Source organism: Schistocerca nitens, chromosome 4 (genome assembly GCF_023898315.1).
Source record: "Schistocerca nitens isolate TAMUIC-IGC-003100 chromosome 4, iqSchNite1.1, whole genome shotgun sequence".
Lineage (NCBI taxonomy): Eukaryota > Metazoa > Arthropoda > Insecta > Orthoptera > Acrididae > Schistocerca > Schistocerca nitens.
In genome coordinates, this window is record NC_064617.1 from 986,966,552 (window position 1) to 986,989,973 (window position 23,422).

Consider the following 23,422-nt stretch of genomic DNA (forward strand, 5'->3'; position numbering starts at 1 on the left):
GGATATGTATGAAGAGGGGGGGACAGCAGATGTGACTAGATTAGGTGAGGTTAGTATGTGCGAACTGGAATAAGAGAGGAGAAAGAGTGGGGGGTGGGGAGATACTGGTAGGCTGAGGTACAAGTACATGTGGCACAGGAAGGTACAGAAAATAACACATGAAAATACAGGAGAGTAACACAGGAAGTGTGATCAATTTGAAAGTCTTGGATTAATGATATCTGTGGGAGTAATGTGAGACATGAGATGTGACACCAACAATTAGCACAGTCACATAGCTGTGTATTGTGTGCAGATGAGACGGTTGGTACAGTGTCGCTTGTAAGTCAGAGCATGTGGTGTGGTTTGTGTTGTGACTTGGCAAGACAGCCAAGCCACTACGAGGTGAAGCCGAAAGGCACGTGTTTAAGCTCACACAGGCTGGCGTGAGGTCTGGAACTGGACAAGGTAATTAATATAGCCAATAACGTACGTAGCTGCTGGAATACTTAACTTTAATCCATAATTGGTGAACATCGGTCTGACGGTACATGCATCACAAGATAAATAGCAATTGATAATGGCGCCTTGCTAGGTCGTAGCAAATGCTATGCTAACTATCGTCTCGGCAAATGAGAGCGTCATTTGTCAGTGAACCATCGCTAGCAAAGTCGGCTGTACAGCTGGGGCGAGTGCTAGGACGTCTCTCTAGACCTGCCATGTGGCGGCGCTCGGTCTGCAATCACTGACAGTGGCGACACGCGGGTCCGATGTATACTACCGGACCGCGGCCAATTTAAAGGCTACCACCTAGCAAGTGTGGTGTCTGGCGGTGACACCACAGTTTGGAAGGCAACATGTAAAACATAGGAAACAAGAGAAAAGAAAGGAAAGATAGTGAGTATAGTAATATGCTATAAAATAGAAACGAAGGGAAACAGCATGGGTTATGGGATGGAAGAAAAGTCATTAGGCAAACCAAACAATGGAAAATCCAGGATGGAACAATGACAATGTTATTGAAAGGATAGATTCCTACTCACCATATAGTAAAGATGTTGAGTCACAGAAAGGCACAATAAAAGACTGCTAAATAGGTAACTTTTCAGCCGAAAGGCTTTCTTCCGAGTTAGACAACATACATGCTCACACACACATTCTTGCAAACTCAACTCATAAATACACAACCACTGTCTCTGCTGCTGAAGCCAGTCTGCAAGCTACAGTGCATGATGGGAGTAGCAATCTAGGTAGTTATTAGGTTTTATATGAACGGAGGTACAGATGTAGCCATCTTTGAGGTGGAAGTCAACGTCGAGAAAGGTGGCTTATTGGGTTGAGGAGGACCAAATGAAGCGAACTGGGGAAAAGGTGTTGAGGTTCTGGAGGAATGTGGATGAGTGTGGTGGGATTCCATAAATTCAGCTGGACCTCCAGTCACTCCTCAAATCCTTGGGCCCAATGCTTAACCTCTCCTCGGAGTCTATCTCTCTCTTCACTCCTAGCACTCCCTGTACTCCTGCCTTCTACTTGCTTCCTGAAGTCCATATACCCAACCACACAGGATGTCCCAATGTGGCCAGTTACTGTGCCCCCACTGAGAGAATCTCCGCTCTCATAAATCAACTCCTTCAGCCTATTACCCGCAACCTACTCTCCTACATACAAGATACCAACCATTTTCTCCACTGACTCTTTATAGTACCTGTTCCTTTGGCACATGATGCCCTGCTTGTCACTACTGATGCCATCTCCTTTTACACTAATACCCCTAATGCCCAAGACCTTGCCGCTATTGAACATTATCTTTCCCAGCAGATGATGCAAGCCCAATGTTGTTGAAGCTGTAACTCTTTGTCAAGCAGTATATTCAAACACAATTTCAGAAATGCACCTTAATCCTGTCACTGTAGAAGAAATTCAAAAAAATCATCATGTCTCTAAAAAGTACGAACTCTGCAGGGGTTGATAATATATCTAGTAATTTATTGAAATATTCTTGTGTGTGGATAACGGACATTCTCCGTCATAATTTCAATGCTTCCCTTCAGAAAAGTGTTCCCAGTAAACTTAAGTATGCCATTGTGAAGCCCCTGTACAAAAAGAGCGATAAAGCTGAACTAACTAACTATTGACCTATCTCTTTGCTGCCAGCTTTCTCCAAAATTCTAGAAAAGCTAATACATGTAAGAATTACTGATCATATCATGAAGAATAGGGTTCTCAGCAAGAGCCAATTTGGTTTTCAAAAGGGCCGTTCAACAGAAGACGCAGTCTACACACTTGCAAATGAAGTCCTAGATACCCTTAATGAAAAAATGCTAGCACTTGGTGTCTTCTGTGATTTATCCAAAGCATTTGACGGTGTTCATCACCAGATTCTCTTGCAAAAAGCAAAATTAGTAGGAATAAGTGGTGTTGCAGGCAATTGGCTACAGTCGTACCTCCAAGACAGAAAACAAAAAGTTGTCTTGAATAGCTCGGGTGGAGTATGTGACACTTCCTCAGATTCTGAATGGAGTTCCATTACATGTGGAGTGCCTCAGGGCCCAATTCTTGGGCCACTATTATTCCTGATTTTTATAAATGATCTACCATCATGTACAAGCCTGCCGTGTAAATTTACAATATTTGCTGATGATACCACAATTTTTATGAGCAGTAGAACAGACAACAATCTTGCGGAACTTGTTAATCACATACTCTCAAGATGTGGTTAATTGGTTCAAGGTGAATGGTCTCTCATTAAATTCCAGTAAGACCAGCTTTATTCAATTCTGTACAAAAACAGAAGAAGAGAGAGAGATAACTGTGACATGTGGTAATCAACCAATAGTAAGAATGGAAACAACAAAATTTCTTGGAGTGCACATTGACAAGAAAATGAACTGGTCTTCACATATTATTGATCTCTGTAAGAGGCTTAGCTCTGCTACCTATGCTTTACGGGTTGTCACTTCACTTCATGTGTTGAACCTAGCACTGCAAAAGTGGCATACTATGGCTATTTTCATTCTCTCATTGAGTACGGAATTATTTTTTGGGGCAACCAGCCATTAGCAAGGAAAGTGTTCATTGCACAGAAGCGAGCTATAAGAATTATATGTAGATTGCACCCAAGAGACTCGTGTAGAAATAGTTTTCGTAAACTTAAAATATACACAACTACATGCCAATATACACTCCTGGAAATGGAAAAAAGAACACATTGACACCGGTGTGTCAGACCCACCATACTTGCTCCGGACACTGCGAGAGGGCTGTACAAGCAATGATCACACGCACGGCACAGCGGACACACCAGGAACCGCGGTGTTGGCCGTCGAATGGCGCTAGCTGCGCAGCATTTGTGCACCGCCGCCGTCAGTGTCAGCCAGTTTGCCGTGGCATACGGAGCTCCATCGCAGTCTTTAACACTGGTAGCATGCCGCGACAGCGTGGACGTGAACCGTATGTGCAGTTGACGGACTTTGAGCGAGGGCGTATAGTGGGCATGTGGGAGGCCGGGTGGACGTACCGCCGAATTGCTCAACACGTGGGGCGTGAGGTCTCCACAGTACATCGATGTTGTCGCCAGTGGTCGGCGGAAGGTGCACGTGCCCGTCGACCTGGGACCGGACCGCAGCGACGCACGGATGCACGCCAAGACCGTAGGATCCTACGCAGTGCCGTAGGGGACCGCACCGCCACTTCCCAGCAAATTAGGGACACTGTTGCTCCTGGGGTATCGGCGAGGACCATTCGCAACCGTCTCCATGAAGCTGGGCTACAGTCCCGCACACCGTTAGGCCGTCTTCCGCTCACGCCCCAACATCGTGCAGCCCGCCTCCAGTGGTGTTGCGACAGGCGTGAATGGAGGGACGAATGGAGACGTGTCGTCTTCAGCGATGAGAGTCGCTTCTGCCTTGGTGCTAATGATGGTCGTATGCGTGTTTGGCGCCGTGCAGGTGAGCGCCACAATCAGGACTGCATACGACCGAGGCACACAGGGCCAACACCCGGCATCATGGTGTGGGGAGCGATCTCCTACACTGGCCGTACACCACTGGTGATCGTCGAGGGGACACTGAATAGTGCACGGTACATCCAAACCGTCATCGAACCCATCGTTCTACCATTCCTAGACCGGCAAGGGAACTTGCTGTTCCAACAGGACAATGCACGTCCGCATGTATCCCGTGCCACCCAACGTGCTCTAGAAGGTGCAAGTCAACTACCCTGGCCAGCAAGATCTCTGGATCTGTCCCCCATTGAGCATGTTTGGGACTGGATGAAGCGTCGTCTCACGCGGTCTGCACGTCCAGCACGAACGCTGGTCCAACTGAGGCGCCAGGTGGAAATGGCATGGCAAGCCGTTCCACAGGACTACATCCAGCATCTCTACGATCGTCTCCATGGGAGAATAGCAGCCTGCATTGCTGCGAAAGGTGGATATACACTGTACTAGTGCCGACATTGTGCATGCTCTGTTGCCTGTGTCTATGTGCCTGTGGTTCTGTCAGTGTGATCATGTGATGTATTTGACCCCAGGAATGTGTCAATAAAGTTTCCCCTTCCTGGGACAATGAATTCACGGTGTTCCTATTTCAATTTCCAGGAGTGTATTTTTTCTCTCATGTGTTTTGTTTGTAAAAATAGAGAGATATTTCAACCAAACAGTAGTTATCATGAGCATAACACACGGAGGAAGAATGACATACACAGCGAGCTCAGAAATTTGAGCTTGGCACAAAAGGGTGTCCACTACACTGGAGCAAAACTCTTCAATGCTCTTCCTCCCGAAATAAAGGCAGATTCATAACAAGAGTAAGTTTAAGAAAGCACTAAAATATTTCTGCTAGAAAAAGCTTTTTACAGTCTAGATGAACTTTTAACTAAATTAATTGTAATATTTTAATACTACATAATACAAATTCACATAATGCCACTAAGAATGTTATTTAACCTGAGCTCTGTATCTGTGTGTGCTCTGTATCTGTTTTCTGTAGTGTTTTAATGATTCTAAAAAAATATGCATTTTCTTTTTCTGTATTGCTGCCCAAAGAATTTATGGTATAAATTTTTACATAATTATGTACTCAAATTTCTGTATATGCTATAAGATCATCAGATTGTATTTGTAAAAAACTTGCTCGTTCCACGTCCTTGTGTATCCAACACAGTTGGACCTTTGGAACATGAAATAAATCAAATCAACTCAAACTTACAACCTTCTTCCTGGTCACCAAGATTGACTATACCCTCACCCACAATGACTTCTCCTTTGAAGGCATCACCTACAAACAACTTGAGCTGCCAGATTTGGCAGTTATGTGTGTATGTGATGTGCTTGCTTGTGTGTATGAATGGTGTGTGTTTCTCTGTTTCCTTTTTGTTGATGATGGCTGTGGTAGAAAGCTTTGTGTAAGTGTCTCAATTGTGCCTGCCTGAAACTTAATGTGTCTTCTTTGTGGTAAGTAGCAATTTATCTTTTCCAACATTGTTTATATTCATATGTAGAGTTTCCATTGTTTGATAAAATCAGTAAGCATAGATTTCAACAAAGTGTCAGCTGTATCATGTGCAACAAATAGCAGATGACGAATCAACAGACACAGCTGTGAAAAATAATGACATTACCAAGGTAGGAAGTTCTATGTATACTACCAAGGAAGCACCTTGAGTGGACAAGGAGAGATATACTATACAACCTATTTCTGCTTGTTCTGTACTTCATCCAGTGGCAAGTACTAATGTACAGCATGTGACAGCACTACACTTACAAGAGAACTAGACTGTACACTACTGCTATCTTCCCTCCCTGCTTCTCAGGTGTGAACATGATGGTGCAGCAACTGTGGTCAAGTAATCAATTCATTTGGCAATGTAATAACTGACTGAATGTTTACAGCACATGCCTCAGGTGAGGCAAATGTGTGTGCACAGGTACCATTTTTCACTAATAAGACTATCTCATCAACATGTTCTAATGATGGACTTAGTTTCCTTTTTAGTTTGTATTGCATTGCACCATTTTGTTATCGACGGTTAGAAGAATGTCTACAAAATCTTATACACTATGCACAAAATAAAAAATGATTAGTAGCTTACCAGACATTCAAAAACCATATTGTCATAAAGCTCTGAATCAAAATTCTCCATCAAGATGTTGAATAGGGCATCCAGCACATCCTGCAGGAACTTGACTACTTCTTCTCCATCCACTTTCATTAAAGCTGCCAGACTGTCCTTGAGGCCCTCCGGATGACTTGCCCAGTTCAACAGGCCCAACAGGTCAACTAAATGATGCAAGTAAGCATTATCAGAGGTAATTACTGTCATAAAATTTCACACACATCTTTCAGACTATGAAAAATAGTTTCTACCTACAAAATTTTCAACAATTCCTATTAAGTTTATTATGTACTCAAGTATTAAGAAGAAACACAGTTGATTTGTATCTAAATACATCAGTCTTTTGTCTTCTACCTTCGTCCTTTAAACAGTGAGCAAGTGGAATCATTTAACTTAATCAACAAATGACTATTTTACAATTCAGGACTGTTCCTACAGAAACTCCAAACAAAATGTCATTTTCTTTGTGTCACAGACACCTTCTGCAATCTCCAGCCCCTCAAGCCACAACTCCTCTACAGCCCAGGTGGCTACTTGCAAATGTGTGTGACAAGAATGATATGTTTCTATCATTAATATAAAATTCACTAAGAATCATACGGACTACCTAATACTAACCTTAAGGAGGCACTCACAACAGCCAATAATAACACACACTAATACTGAAGCACACTTCCCTTCTTTAAGGACGAAACTGAAAGAATTTTCTGGGTGACTTGTTTCTACATCTGTCACATGTGTTCATCGATTCAATGAGAAATTATGACTCTTAGCTATCAACTATTCATTCTGAAATTCATTACATTGTATACAACAATTTTTGTTTAATATTAGAAACACATGATGAAATTCATTTTCTAGAAATGCAATTATTCAAAAATTTTAAATGCAATCAACAAATGTTGTAACAACACTTCATGCGGCCATGAGTAAATTTTTGAACACATTAGTTTATAGCCACTAGAAAACTTTCTCATCTTGCATACATACATGTCATCCCTCTGTTTTTATGCATGAATAAACCATCATCTACACAATAATAAAGCTCTTCAGTATTATATATTTGTTATGTTTGTTGTTAAGACAAAAAAGTTGCCAACAGGGCACCATCAGTGACAGGTGTTGAGGCTGTACGGACAGCAGTTGCCCAGCCACGCTGCCAGCACTGTCTCCTGGGGTAGAGAGACAGTCCAAGTATCGTCTCAAAGAAAATCGTGCTCTTCGACAAAATGGAAAAGAAAAGCATTGGTGTGATTTTATATGAATGGACTGTCTGTCTTTGTCCTGTTCAACTTGAGTTGTGTGATCAAGCTGAGAATGTACGTACCCCCTTGTAACTCAGACACTACATTTATAAGCAAGAAAAATAAATCATAAGATTTACTGTATGTGTGCCAGCACTTTATTCATCTAAATGTTTACAGCATATGTATCAAATAATTTATTTTGGTGATGCAAAATTTAAAATATTGAAACAACAGCAAGAGGTTGTAAGGTAGGGAATTCCTGAAGCAAGAAAGAAGAAAGATTAGTGTTTTATGGCCCCTCAACGGTGATGAGTGAAGGATATGGAAGGAAATCGGTCATGCCCTTTCAGAGGACCCATCCTGTCATTTGGCTTAAGTGATTTAAGGAAATCATAGTAAACCTAAATCTAGATGACTGGACAGAGATTTGAACTTTCATCGTAAATGTGAGTCCAGCTGAAGCAAGGAGGGGGGGGGGGGGGGGGGAGCTGCCAAATAAATTTGCAACTAACATCACTCTTTAATTAAAATCATGTTGTTCTACATTTATTTCAGAATTACATGGCATACTCTCAAATTTTGTTTCTGTAACTATTATTTCAAAATTTACTGTCACTTTCCATGTAGTATTTTCTTCTTCTAGTCTCAGTAAGTACTTACTCTTCATATTACAGTCTTCCAAGCTAATTGTTTCCATCAGTTCTCAGCTATTGCATATTTTCAGGTATATTATCATATCAACAACTGGTTGCACAGTAGCATCCTACTCCTATGCAGCTTCAGAAGAAAAAACTGGCCCTTTAAATTATTTTATTTTTTTCTTCAAAGAGTGAAAGGTTGTTATCCTGTAGCTAATCTCAACAACAATTAAGTTATAAGAGTAATAAATTACAATTGCTTGTATTAACATACCATTCTGTGTAAGCTTGGTTGAGCAAACATTTGTTTCAATTGTAAAACTGTCTTTCGAACTGAGCGAGAGACCTCCTGCGGCAGGTTTCTGTCCCTCAGTGAGCTGTATCCTTCTGCTGGGTAGTGACAAATATGCCAGCTCACTTTCTTCATACTTTTTATGATCAATCTGAAATGAAAGATCACAGTTAAACAGGTAAGGACACATTTTGCAGATAGACACACCAGCAATGTCAGAATATGAAATTAAGTACTGTGAAAAAGTAACTGCTTTATACCAAACTTATACAAATAATTTGTCTAAATGCTGTCTAATCACCAGCTTTATTAGTAATGTCTTGATGTGATAGTTACACAATGTAATCAAATTTCTGATTTCTGTTTTAATTACTACCTTACACTGTAACTACTAGTTTCCAGTTTTTTTAAATAATAGCTTTACTTGTCAAGCTCAATAGACAGTAATATTAAGTTCAATTAGATGAAGTCCTCCTCCTTGCAAAGTATGCACTTTTTTCATAATTGGAAAATGCATGGAAGTATATTAATTTTACAGTGCTAACTGTTAAAAATGGTCGCCACATGAGTCCCAAACTGATCTCAGACTCCATATTTTCGAATATTATTTGACAGTGTCTGCTTGCATCACGTGAACTATTTTGTTGAAGCTTGCTTACAATATGGAAGGTAAATTCCAAACATGTTTGCCTCCATGTTTCTTCAACTTTCATGTATATCAAAATCTCTAGAAATGGCAATGTGTCACTCTTGTCAGACACTGGTTGGTTGGTGAATCAGCATTGAACTAGAGCCAATCCATCAGCTCGCAAACTGATTATGTAAGTTGGTTACGGAAATATCTATGAACTCTGGTCTCCCCCCCCCCCCTTTAAATCGGCACAGTTTATGAACAGAGAGTTCCTCTTTAATGAATGCTGTCATGAAGACTTTTGTTTTCATATTTTGAGGCAGCTGCTTTTCACACGACGCAATGGATTCTACTGTGTAAAAGGTGTGAAAAACAAAGCAACTCTCTTTGCTCCAAAGTGCAATAATCCAAGAGAACTCATTTGTAAAACAACACAAAAATTTCCTCCAAAATTGTTGTGATATCTTTATTAGTTCAAAATCATAGTTTCAAAAATAAATAAAACAATGGGAAGCCCAGGATGGAATAACAACAATATGGAAAAGATAGGTTGCTACTAAACACAGAGAGCAGCCGCTGTCAGATAGAACAGACACTTAGTTGAACAGGCAGAAAGAAAAAAGAATACTAGAAATACTTAAGCTTTTCGACGAAGTCCTACCTCAAAAGTAACTCTCACCCATTCATACAGCAACAACAACATATCCACCATTCCAGTAACCCCTCTGGCCTTAACCTTCGTTACTACCTGTTCTCAACCTTTCTATCCCCCTCCCTGCTTCCATTACAATATGCACATTCCATCTAATCTTCTAATGCTACCACAAGTCCTTTTCATTTTTCTACTTCTCCCTCCCCCCACCCCACACAATGATACGCACCTAGTAGCCCTATCTTGTCCCCGCCACATCCCTACACACTCCCTCAGGTAGCACCAGCACTTTCCCCACAGCCCTCACACCACCTAATACCTCCTCCTTACCCTCACCACCCACTCCAGGAGACTGTTGCTCACGTCAGAAGCAGTTGTGCCCACAGACAGTAGCCATGAGAGTGTGAACTAAACAGATGTACAAACAAATAACTTTTAAAAGGCTTCAATCTGGCTGTAGAGGATGAGGAACCAGGTCCTCCTCGTCCTCCTCGTCCTCCTCCTCCTCCTCCTCCTCCTCCTCCCCCTCGCCACCTACCCCTCCCGCCCACACCGTCACCCCTCTAATTGCCCAATTAAAATGAAAATTACTTTCTTCATCAGCTTCTGAACCGTTACAGAAATTTCAAGGGTGCAAGTTTTGGATAAAGGCTAATAGCATTTATGTAAACATCAGAAACTGATTTGAGAATGCATGGGTGTCAAAGGCAATGCTTTTTTCTAGTTCAAAATAACAGTTCTTGCTTTTTTTATTAAAGACGGTTCAATAACATTCATAACACGTAATGAAATATTTTTGATAGATCTGAAAGACATTCACAAATAATTAGTATTTAGTGATGCTTTATTTACTTTTTCATATTTGTCCCATTTGAATCAAATACATTGGCTAAATAAAAAAAAATCACAACACCAAAAGATAATTAATGTAAAATAACGAAATGTCAGGAGTACATTTGCCTGGGTAACATATTTATGTGATTAACATTGCAAGGATGGCTAGAGGACAAATGTAAGGATGTAGAGGCTTATCTCACTAGGGGCAAGGTAGATACTGCCAACAGGAAAATTAAAGAGACCTTTGGAGAATAGAGAACCACTTGTATGAATATCAAGAGCTCAGATGGAAACCCAGTTCTAAGCAAAGAAGGGAAAGCAGAAAGGTGGAAGGAGTACATAGAGTGTCTATACAAGGGCGATGTACTTGAGAACAATATTATGGAAATGGAAGAGAATGTAGATGAAGATGAAATGGGAGATATGATACTGTGTGAAGAGTTTGACAGAGCACTAAAAGACCTGAGTCGAAACAAGGCCCCGGGAGTAGACAACATTCCTTTAGAACTACTGACGGCCTTGGGAGAGCCAGTCCTGAAAAACTCTACCATCTGGTGAGCAAGATGTATGAAACAGGCGAAATACCCTCAGACTTCAAGAAGAATGTAATAATTCCAATCCCAAAGAAAGCAGGTGTTGACAGATGTGAAAATTACCGAACTATCAGTTTAATAAGTCACAGCTGCAAAATACTAACGCGAATTCTTTACAGATGAATGGAAAAACTGGTAGAAGCCGACATTTGGGAAGATCATTTTGGATTCCGTAGAAATGTTGGAGCACGCGAGGCGATACTGACCCTACGACTTATCTTAGAAGAAAGATTAAGGAAAGGCAAACCCATGTTTTTAGCATTTTTGGACTTAGAGAAAGCTTTTGACAATGTTGACTGAAAAACTCTCTTTGAAAATCTGAAGTTGGCAGGGGTAAAATACAGGGAGTGAAATGCTATTTACAATTTGTACAGAAACCAGATGGCAGTTATAAGAGTCTAGGGGCACAAAAGGGAAGCAGTGGTTGGGAAGGGAGTGAGACAGGGTTGTAGCCTCTCCCCGATGTTATTCAATCTGTATATTGAGCAAGCAGTAAAGGAAACAAAAGAAAAATTCAGAGTAGGTATTAAAATCCATGGAGAAGAAATAGGGTGATGCTGAGGGAATTAGATTAGGAAATGAGACACTTAAAGTAGTAAAGGAGTTTTGCTATTTGGGGAGCAAACCAACTGATGATGGTCGAAGTAGAGAGTATATAAAATGTAGACTGGCAATGGCAAGGAAAGCGTTTCTGAAGAAGAGAAATTTGTTAACATCGAGTATAGATTTAAGTGTCAGGAAGTCGTTTCTGAAAGTATTTGCATGGAGTGTAGCCATGTATGGAAGTGAGACATGGACGATAAATAGTTTGAACAAGAAGAGAATAGAAGCTTTCGAAATGTGGTGCTACAGAAGAATGCTGAAGATTAGATGGGTAGAACACATAACTAATGAGGAGGTATTGAATAGAATTGGGGCGAAGAGGAGTTTGTGGCACAACTTGACTAGAAGAAGGCATCGGTTGGTAGGACATGTCCTGAAGCATAATGCTGGACGCAAGCTTGTAAATGTGCATGCACAGTGTTGTACAGGTGCCAGATGCCAGATTGTCAGATGGAGTTCCATGCCTGTTGGTCTTGGTCATTCAACAGAGGGACAATTCATGCTGATTGTGGAGTTGTCACACAGTGATGTACCACATGAGCTCGATTGGAGACAGACCTGTCGATTGAGCAAGCCAAGGCAACAAGTCGACACTCTGTAGAGCACGTTGGGTTGCAACAACTGTATGTTGTTAGTGTTATCCGGCAGCACAAAAGATCAAATCCCCACACTGACCTACAATTTTGCAGTCAGGGTGTGTGGGATAATCACAAGAGTACTCCTGCTATCTACGAAATCACACCTACGACCATAACTCCAAATGTAGGTCCAGAGTGCCTAGCACACAGACTGGTTGGTTGCAGGTCCTCAACTGGCCTCCTCCTAGCCAACACATGGGCGTCACTGGCACTCAGGTGGAAACAACTTTCATCAGAAAACATAACACACCTCCACCGTGTCCTCCAATCAGCTCTAGCTTGCTACCACTAAAGTAGAAAATGGTGATGGTTGGGGTTTAGTGGAATGCACACCACAGGGCATCTGGCTCGGAGTTGTCCTTGAAGCAACCAATTTGTAACAGTTGACTGCTTCACTGTGGTGCCAACTGCTGTTCAAATAGTTGCTGCAGATGCAGTACGATGCACCAGAGACATATGCTGAACATGATGGTCTACCCTGTCAGCAGTGCCATGTGGCCGTCTGGAGCCCAGCCTTCTTGTGAGCTTATATTCTTGTGACCACCACTGCCAGCAACTGTGTACAGTGGCTACATTCCTGCTAAGTCTTTCTGCAATATCAAAGAAGGAATATCCAGCTTCTTGTAGCCCTATTACATGACCTCTTTCAAAACTTTTTTTAAATTAAAAATAAAACTCCTCCAGCTGTACTTAAGATTTCATATTTATTTGGCAATTAGTTTCAACAGTGCGTCAACACCATCTTCGGGCCCTATATAACACACCATACATAAAACAAACAATGTGAGACACCAGTAGTCTGTGAGCTATTGTACAACATAAATATATTATAAACATATTATATAAAGGATGAATTCATTAAAAGTAGTTACATTCTGGTACCGCGTGCCGCGGAACTTTAATCAGCACCAGACTTCACGGACGTCAAATACCCATAGAGGTCTCTGCACCTGAGGTAAGCTGTGGCGGCGCGCTTCTCCTGGCCCGCTTTTAGTGTGAGGGCGCCGCAGTGGAACACGTGGTTCCAGCGGCCAATAGCGGCACCCCCGATAGCGTACTTAAGCGCCTGCCTCGCACTCAGCCAGCGAGTATAATCTCGTGTACGTCGGTTTACACCTCGCTTCGCACTAGACAGCTTACTTCCTTGTTCTGTGTACAAGTGGACGTGTTTGTTTCCTTGTTCGATCTTGTTGTATTCGTTCTGTCCTTCGTTTGTCGTGTACGTCCTCTCACGTTGTGTCGTTCTTCGCGGGCCTCTCCGTGGGTCCCGCCGCGCTTTCCGTCATTGCTACCCCGCGACTGTCCTGGTTGCAGTTACGACATACATTTCGTTCATTTTCACTATGATGCAATTTACCTCGACATTAGCAATTTATATGGTACAAACAAGTACAAATGAGGTTATATATACACAGTTATTTCCGTTATAGATCAATACTTATATATACCCCCATTTTCATTCAAATGTCTGGTATTGACCAATAACGGAAATAACCGTGTATATATAACTTCATTTGTACTTGTTTGTACCATATAAATTGCTAATGCCACGGTAGATTAGTGAAAATGAACGAAATGTAACTACTTTTAATGATTTCATCCTTTATATAATATGTTTATAATATGTTTATTTTGTACAATAGCTCACAGACTACTGATGTCTCACATTGTTTGTTTTATGTATGGTGTGTTATATAGGGCCTGAAGTTGGCTTTGACGCAACGTCGAAACTAGTAGCCAAATAAATATGAAATCTTAAGAACAGATGGAAGTGTTTCATTTTTAATAAAATTTACACCAGCTAATGTCCCACCATCATCAAATTTTAATATGGACGTACAAAGATCTTTCAAACTTGGTGAGGTGTTAATGATGGCTTTCTTTGCCACCTTAAAGGCATTCTTGATTAACATAACTAACACTCATGACCGTTGCAACATGTATTTAATGCAAACCTGATTTTCAGCCACATAGTGACACTATTGGCACTACACTTACGCAACTGCTACAAATTCTAGTAGACATCCATCTTTCAGATGTAGAAACATGCCTACCAATTTTTGTTTGTGCCGCACAATTCCTTCTTGGTGTTGCCATTTTTTTGCCAACAGTATACTTAATAATAAAAACATACTTACCTTGTAAACAAGTAATTCATGGAGTGAATCTTCCAATGTTGTGCCATTTTCCTGCATCAATGTAACATATGACATGGCAAATGGTTTCTCAGATTTGTCTTTGGCTTCAGTCGATGACCGATGTTTAAAAGTAAATTTCAAATGGCTCGCTTTGAATTCTTCTATTGGAATTGCTACTTTAAAAATCTCGCACCATCTTGGCCTATCTTCATGATAGTAGATCACAGAACGATACTCATTTAATGGTTCGACACCACCACCTAATGTTATAACACCCTGTGAAATTTAGGAGGCAAAAGGAATTTAGAAACTTCAACAAACATTGCAATAATCATGCTGAAATAATGTTTCAAAAATTGTTGACCAACTTACAGGAATGCTCTGACCTTTCTCATTGCAGACTTTTACAGTGACTTCAACATTTTTGTCAGTAGACTTGCTGCCTTTAGAAAATTCACCAGAAACAAGCATAAGGTACAGATCATTTCTAACATCACCGGGAAGAATTACTTCAGGAAAGCCCATTTTCCTGGCAACTGCAACATTACCAAGAACAAGATGAGGGTTCTCTTCTCTCACCTGCAAAATAATAAAAAATACAACAAACAAATTAATGTTACTTGTTCATAAACGAAAATTATAATGAAATACATCTCTAACAAATGATTGTACAAAGCAGTTAACCTTAGATTAACACAGAAAATTAGCTCAGATCAAGCCCAACATGGAAATCTGCATTGTATACATGTTAATTGTACGTTATATTGCCGTGAAGCAGGATCATCTTTACTGGCAAAGTTCTGCTGATCAAGTCCAAGTTCAACTGTGATTCTCAGTTCACAACCCAGAGGTATTAAAAAGACAATGATTTTGTTTGTGCAAATACAAGTTTAAAATAAATAATAAAGATGTTGTTATTAACAGACAAAAATGTTAAATAAATATGTGAATACGCCACCCTCCCATTGCTGAAGCTCGAAATATTTGTTTAGACGTGTAAGGTTAGTTCAAGAAATTATTGGCGATGAAAGTAATGAGTGCAAATAATAAATGACCTCATTACAATGCTTGGATATAGCTCATAATTAATGTGATTAGCTTTAGGTACTTTACAAACACTTTTCAGCAGCAATGTAAGAAAGGAAATTCAAAATATTTGCAGTGAAAATTTTAGAAAATTGAGTTCAAAAGCAGCCAATAATGACTGAACACCTCTTACAAGGATGTGCACAGCTGAAGACAGTACTGGATGGCAAAGTCTACAGGAAACCTTTATCCAGCAGTGGATATCAAACTGCTTACGATTATGATGGAGTGAAAATAATAAACAGACAAAATTAAGTAAGTATGGAAGCAACACAAGTAAAAAATGAAGCAGGAAGAAAGAATTTATGAACAAGAATAGGAGAACAGACATGGAGCATAGACAGAAACAATATATTGCTTCTGGAGGAGATTACAGGATCACTTGCACTGCTGAAAGGGCAGTTCTGTTTGGAAATAATTTTTTTTTTTTTTCCATTGACTGGTACTCACATTATTTTATTTTAGCATTTTCTTTTCTGCAGCTACTTTATCTTATCCTTATGTACTAATACCTCCCTTATCCCATCAGTCCTTATCAGTTCCTGTGTAAACTACTACTTCCTTCCACCACTCACAGGAACTCTTCCTGCATTCCACATGAGTCAAGTCACACACTACTAGGCAGCTGCCATCTCCATAGTTCTTTCTTCTGTATTATGCTCTTACTATAACTCTTCCCTCCGACAGTTTCCAATCATCCCAATTTCATGCTGCATTCTCAATTGTTATTTAGATCCCACTCAGAACATTCTAATATACCAATACATACAATAATATTAAGAAGAAGTACGAAAAGGGGGAGAAGGAAACATAGTAGGTGAATATGGATTGGGGGGGGAAGAAATGAAAGAGGAAGCCGTCTGGTAGAATTTTGCACAGAGCATAACTTAATCATAGCTAACACTTGGTTCAAGAATCATGAAAGAAGGTTGTATACATGGAAGAAGCCTGGAGATACTGACAGGTTTCAGATAGATTACATAATGGTAAGGCAGAGATTTAGGAACCAGGTTTTAAATTGTAAGACATTTCCAGGAGCAGATGTGGACTCTGACCACAATCTATTGGTTATGAACTGTAGATTAAAACTGAAGAAACTGCAAAAAGGTGGGAATTTAAGGAGATGGGACCTGGATAAACTGAAAGAACCAGAGGTTGTACAGAGTTTCAGGGAGAGCATAAGGGAACAATTGATAGGAATGGGGGAAATAAATACAGTAGAAGAAGAATGGGTAGCTTTGAGGGATGAAGTAGTGAAGGCAGCAGAGGATCAAATAGGTAAAAAGACGAGGGATAGTAGAAATCCTTGGGTAACAGAAGAAATACTGAATTTAATTGATGAAAGGAGAAAATATAAAAATGCAGTAAATGAAGGAATACAAACGTCTCAAAAACAAGATTGACAGGAACTGCAAAATTGCTAAGCAGGGATGGCTAAAGGACAAATGTAAGGATGTAGAGGGTTATCTCACTAGGGGTAAGATAGATATTGCCTACAGAAAAATTAAAGAGACCTTTGGAGAACAGAGAACCACTTGTATGAATATCAAGAGCTCAGATGGAAACCCAGTTCTAAGCAAAGAAGGGAAAGCAGAAAGGTGGAGGGAGTATATAGAGGGCCTATACAAGGGCAATGTACTTGAGGACAATATTATGGTAATGGAAGAGGATGTAGATGAAGATGAAATGAGAGATACGATACTGCGTGAAGAGTTTTTTTTGTGTGTGTGTGTGTGTGTGTGTGTGTGTGTGTGTGTGTGTTTCTTTCCGTCGTCTATTTTTTGACAAAGGCCTTGTTGGACAAAAGCTTATTTGTGACAGTCTTTTTGTTGCATCTATCTGTGACTCAGCATCTCCACTATATTGTGAATAGAAACTTTACTTTTCATAATATTAAAACAAAATTATTCATTTTCATTTTCCAAATGACACACTGCTTGGATTATCTTGACAAGGCACTAAATCATAATCTTTTGTCATTCCGTTATTGTTTGAGCTGTTATTTGAATAAATAGATAAGATCCAGTCAAATGTACCTGCTTAATGTCTCCATGAAGTAACTTCAGACTAATCCAAAGTCCGTGCCCTTTATGGTCTCTCTGAGGGACTTCTTTTAGCAGAAGTATTCGACGGAGCGTTCCATCTAAGTTATCACGTTCTGCACATCTGCAAAACAAAAATTTCTTTTTCACATGGTGTTTATCAAACATTTCCTAAGTTAGTCCAGATCATTTTTGGGGTTAATTAAAGAAGAGTTAATTGTTTCAAACATAGCAGTTAAAAGCAGGAAAACCTACATTTACTGATAAATAAGAGCAGACTTACTATTAATTTTTGGAACTGCAGTAATGATTTGCCAACAGCCCACGAGTGTCGGAGGCTGCACACACCAAGCAAATGTCAGGCAGTGCATCGAGCAGCTGTGTTGTGTGTCTCACCTACGTCCGGCAGTCACCTACGAGACGCTAAGCGCGCACTCCGCGCCGCCTTCGAGGTGGAAGGACGTGCTTTGCGTCAAATGTGCCACCGAAAATGGCGATTGCTGGTGTTGGGAGAAGAGGCGAATGCGTCTTCTGTCGTGCGACTACATTATAAAGACGCCAACGGCCATACCGTGTTGAATACACCGGTTCTCGTCCGATCACCGAAGTTAAGCAACAACGTCGGTACCCATATGGGTGACCGCCTGGGAACTCTGGCTGTCTTCGTTTTTTGCTTTTTACTCGCAACCCCTGCCAGCCCTCTTTCCATACCACCTTTCTGTTGTGACAAAGATACGCCCTTAAGCTTTTTAAACGACTGCTCCCCTGCTGTTACAAATATTTAATTACCTGATACAATTTCATGCTTTCTCCTTGTGACAAATAACTAAAGACTATTTGTTAGCTGCAACATTGTTCTATAAAAAACTTCAATCTTTCTACCAAAAGTTGAGATGTGCACAGTCAAATGTCTTTGAAAGATCACAAAATATCACTTGGTGGTATTCTGTATTTTCATGGATGTCAACTTTGGTGAGTGTATGTGTAAGTGGCATTCTTAGTATAGCATTCTTTCTCATTCTTTGTAATTTACTGAACATATATTTAATGAAGTTTCGGTATTTCAGTCAGGTGAACAAACTTCTTGTTTCAATATTCTGGCTGACAAGTATTCAGGCATCTTGAGGTGAGTGTTTTGCACTGGAGGCTGCTAGTTCACATTGCTAACTTTATACCAAAAAATGGTACAGAGATGCAGGTGCAGAGGCAGCTACTACATGAGTGCCCTCTGTTGAGTTTTGTGCCCTGTTTGAACACTGCCCCACCTATGACATGCAGGCACATGCATAATGGTAATACTACTTGTATGTTCTCTGTCAGAATGTGGGCTCACAGAGTTAAAAATTCAGGTGTCAAATAAATAAAATTAAGTATTGTTAGGCATCTCATTAGTCATAAAATATTTTCTTTCTAAAAAAAATGAAAGAAATCAACAGGTCCCACATCTTATTCAGTTGAAAGCCACCACCACGATTAATCAGACCTTCCGTCAAATGTATTTTCACCAATTTCTTAATAATTGAATCCCAGAAGGATATCACTGAGTCCAAGATTTTCTTGGCAGAAAAATCCGTACAATGCTAAGCTATGGCTGATTTACTGGGCTGCAAAAGGTGAGTGTGGCACTCACGTTCAATGAACCTTTCATGTACTGTGCGTATTGTTTCACCACACTGCCACTGCTTTGCCACACTACCACAGTATTCTCTAAATTCAGCAAAGCTTTTGACACTGTTAACTTTGACATATTGCTCAGAAAAATGCAACAGCTTAATTTCTCTGATAGTGCAATGAGATGGTTTGAAAGCTACTTAAAAGACAGACAGCAATGTGTTGTCTGCGTAAATGAAAAATCTTCCTGGAAACATGTTTCCTCGGGAGTGCCACAAGGATCAGTCTTAGGACCACTTTTGTTTTCTTTATATGTCAACGATATTTCGTCGGTTCTGTCCTCCTGTAAATATCATTTCTATGCCGACGACCTCCAGCTCTACCTAAGCGTCAGACCTGAAGATGTAAACACTGCAATCGCTCAGATGAACGATGATCTGTCTTCAGTAGGGACATGGGCGAAAAATCTGGGGCTTAAACTAAATGCAAAAAAGACGCAAGTAATCTTAATAGCCCATCAGAAATTAATAAGTTCAGATTCCCGCGAACGGCTACCTCCTATTCTGCTCGACGGTACTCCAATACCATATCAGACAACAGTGAAGAACTTGGGTGTAACTTTGGATGAGCATCTCAACTGGGCGGAGAATACAGTCGCAGTGTACCGAAAGACGTCTGCTTGTCTCTATGCTCTCAAAAAGTTTCGGAACATATTTCCACAGGACTTGAAACGCCAGCTCGTGCAAGCACTCGTTCTACCGAACCTCCACTATTGTGATGTGATTCAACAAGGCATGAGTAGTGAAAAAAAAAGACGGCTAGAGCTAACCATGAATGCCTGTGTGCGTTAGACCTGCAACATTCGCCGATACGATCATGTTAGTGCTTCATACTCCGAGCTAGGGTGGCTGCGGCCGGACAAATTGCGTGACTACCACACTCTATGTCTACTCCACCGACTCCTCGTCACGCAAGCACCCCAGTACCTTGCTTCAGAGATTAAAAACCTGTCATGTCATCATAATCGTAACACGAGGTCACTCTTATTTCGTATCCTAACTGTGCCCACTCACAAAACAAAAACTTTTGCAAACTCCTTCTCAGTTGCCGCTGTCTGCCTCTGGAACAAACTGCCCCTTACCTTGCGCAAAATTCAATCTCCTGCTGCTTTTAAGAAGAAGTTGAAGCATTTCCTACTATCATCCTCATAAAGTTCTCCACAAAATTAATGTACAAGGGCAATTCCCTCATCTGTCAAATAGCAAAGCTAGCGTCTCCTATCTTGCTCCTGAGATGCCTTCCTCTTCATCTATCTCTATTAGCCACGCAATCTTCTTTTCCTTTATATTTCCTTAATTATGTTTCATCATGTCTCTCTATTCTTCTCCTCCCTTCACCATGAGTCTCCCTCATACTCCCTGCTGCCAGCACTCCTATCTCAAATCTGTCTGTTCAATAATGTCTAATTATAACAGTACTTGTGATCTAAGAATATAAACTCTATATGTATGTATTTTTCCAGGTGTACCTTTCAAATTGTTTATTTCACTTTTTGTACTAGATGTAGTTTAACATGCCTACTAAAACATATGAATGTAAAATAAGTAGAATGCCTGGTTAGATGTAAGAGAGGGCCTGATGGCCCTAATCTTGCCAGGTTAAATAAATAAATAAATAAATAAATAAATTCCAGCCCTCCGCAATTTCAGATCACCCTTTATCAAACAGAGAAGAGCACAAATCTTTGTAGGTGCCTGGAAGATTACTTTGAAATAATGTTTCCTTAGGATTCTGCCCAATTTCAACGAAATATTGCCGAAATGTGGGAGGAATGTCATGGACTTGAACAGCTCCTTCTTCTCTTGATTTTGTGGGTGGTCATGTTTCTTCCTCCTTTTAAGCTGTTATTATCTTTCAGCACAGATTGTAAATGTTCCATTTCTTCTGCAAGACTGTCTCTCTATCACATGCAACATGTGCCCAACGCTCCAATGTTCGAAGGACCCCCATAATTTGTGACGGGTGATCACAGTTAGACACCTATAAATAGAGGTCTGTATGTGTGGGCTAACAGTAAATGGAATGCCCCAATGATCCATCCACTTTCCGACTGACCAAAATGTCCAGAAATGGTAGACAGCCATCCTCCTTCACTTCAGTCTTAAACAGGACATTCTCATGGATAGAATTCATATGCTGCAGAAAGCATGAGAGTTGTTCTTCACCGCAGCGTCACACTACAAAAGTATCACATCAACACATTGCCAGAAAACTTAAGTTCTGCCACATCAAAAGCCCTCTCCTGAAAGTCTTCCATACAGAAGTTTACTGCCAGAAGGGAGAGAGGACTACCCACAGCTACACTGCCAATTTGCTCCAAACATTTGTGATTCTTCAGTTTCTCCTGGCGTATTTCTTGTTTGAACAGTTCACGGGTGTACTGCCGGTCCATAGTGTCCAACGGGCACAATATTTCGGCAATCAGACATGTTGCCATCGTCAGGTGTGCTGACGAAAGCTCCTGAGGGCGGGCAGCCGTATTAAATCCCCTCCCCTCATGAGGCGTTCTCTCCGTGGTCCGCACCCGCACATCGGCAGTCGCTGAGACGCTAGCATCGGCGTCTGTGGTGGCCACATCCGCCCTAGTCGCCCATTCGTTTCCTTTGCTGAGCGTCTTTTTTAGACGGCGACTAGGGCGGATGAGGCAATTACACTGACGCCACCACAGACGCCGATGCTAGCGTCTCAGCGACTGCCGATGTGCGGGTGAGGACCACGGAGAGAATGCCTCGTGAGGGGAGGGGATTTAATACTGCTGCCCGCCCTCAGGAGCTAAGTTCGTCAGCGCACCTGACGATGGCGACATGTCTGATCGCTGAAATACTGTGTCCGTTGGACACTATGGACCAGCAGTACATCTGTGGACTGTTCTTGCTCCAAACATTCAGTGTTGAATGAAAAGTAGATTAAGGGAAGAGCATGATGAAACAGAGCTGTTATATCGGCTTTGAACTTACTGCCAATGAAACCACGGGTGGAAAGCCTTGGGAAGTGTAAGACAAAATCGAAGCTTACTAACAAGTCTGATTCACTGGGTTAAAGTGACATCAGGCTATTAATAAAATCACAAGAGTTGTGAGTATGATTAAAGCACTTTCGTGGGAAAGTCTCAATACAGAAGCAAGATTTCTAGCCAAGTTAAGTGTAAAGAGTGCCGATATTGTTCACAGTACGATGTAATAGAAGACTTTTTTGAATCTTCGGAACACCCTATAAACTCGGTGGAGCAGAGTTCTGAAGTCTTAATCTTTTTGCAGAAAAGAAGAATAATTCAACAACACTTTTTTTTTCTTTCTACTCCTCCTGTGGGTCTTTATCAATCTTTCAGTATATTAGTTTATCAAAAAACAAAGATGATGTGACTTACCAAACAAAAGTGCTGGCAGGTCGAAAGACACACAAACAAACACAAACATACACACAAAATTCAAGCTTTTGCAACAAACTGTTGCCTCATCAGGAAAGAGGGAAGGAGAGGGAAAGATGAAAGGATGTGGGTTTTAAGGGAGAGGGTAAGGAGTCGTATATAGGCGGGATAAAATAGTATAGCAGATTACGGTAAAAAGGAGAAGGTGAATACAAAGTGAAACTACTGGCAAAAACACAAAGAGAAAATAAGATGACAGGAAAGATTTCGAAAGGCAACAGTGACAATAACAAACGTAATTGTTGGGTTCAAATTAATGATATTAATATAATAGAGGGAAACATTCCACTCTCCCTTAAAACCCACATCCTTTCGTCTTTCCCTCTCCTTCCCTCTTTCCGGATGAGGCAAGTTTGTTGCGAAAGCTTGAATTTTGTGTGTATGTTTGTGTTTGTTTGTGTGTCTTTCAACCTGCCAGCGCTTTCGTTTGGTAAGTCACATCATCTTTGTTTTTTGATAAATTTTTCCCACGTGGAATGTTTCCCTCTATTATATTAATTTCAGTATATTAGTTCACTCAATAAGCTATAAAACTTCTGGTCATAGACGTAACATGGCAATAGCACAGTGACAATCCCCTCACCCAGCGAAAGGGCCACCATCTGAGGATCTCCTCACAACTTCTGCAGTGCAGCCCTTTCCACAGAGGAAACATTGCTCTTCTGCGGTGAAACTCTCATTAGTACATGACATGTTTCACACTTTATTTCTTCTACAGTGTCAATTGTATGAGGTCTAACAGCTTCCTCAACAACACTAATAAAATCAGTTAAAGGCAAGATTCTAGGTGTAAGTGAGAAGTTCAAGCCTTTCACAATCACGCACAATGTCACA

General features: G+C 40.8%; 1 protein-coding gene across 1 annotated transcript in view; it reads right to left on the bottom strand.

Moving 5' to 3' along the window:
* LOC126253699 (dedicator of cytokinesis protein 1) overlaps positions 1-23,422 on the bottom strand; it is a 443,179-nt gene that overhangs the window by 316,117 nt on the left and 103,640 nt on the right. Inside the window, exons 8-12 of the mRNA XM_049955225.1 lie at positions 17,485-17,614; positions 14,735-14,941; positions 14,363-14,638; positions 8,253-8,421; positions 6,070-6,257 (exon numbers count right to left, since the gene is read on the bottom strand). Of these exons, the coding sequence (XP_049811182.1) occupies positions 6,070-6,257; positions 8,253-8,421; positions 14,363-14,638; positions 14,735-14,941; positions 17,485-17,614 (970 nt within the window). The remainder of the gene's footprint in view (positions 1-6,069; positions 6,258-8,252; positions 8,422-14,362; positions 14,639-14,734; positions 14,942-17,484; positions 17,615-23,422) is intronic.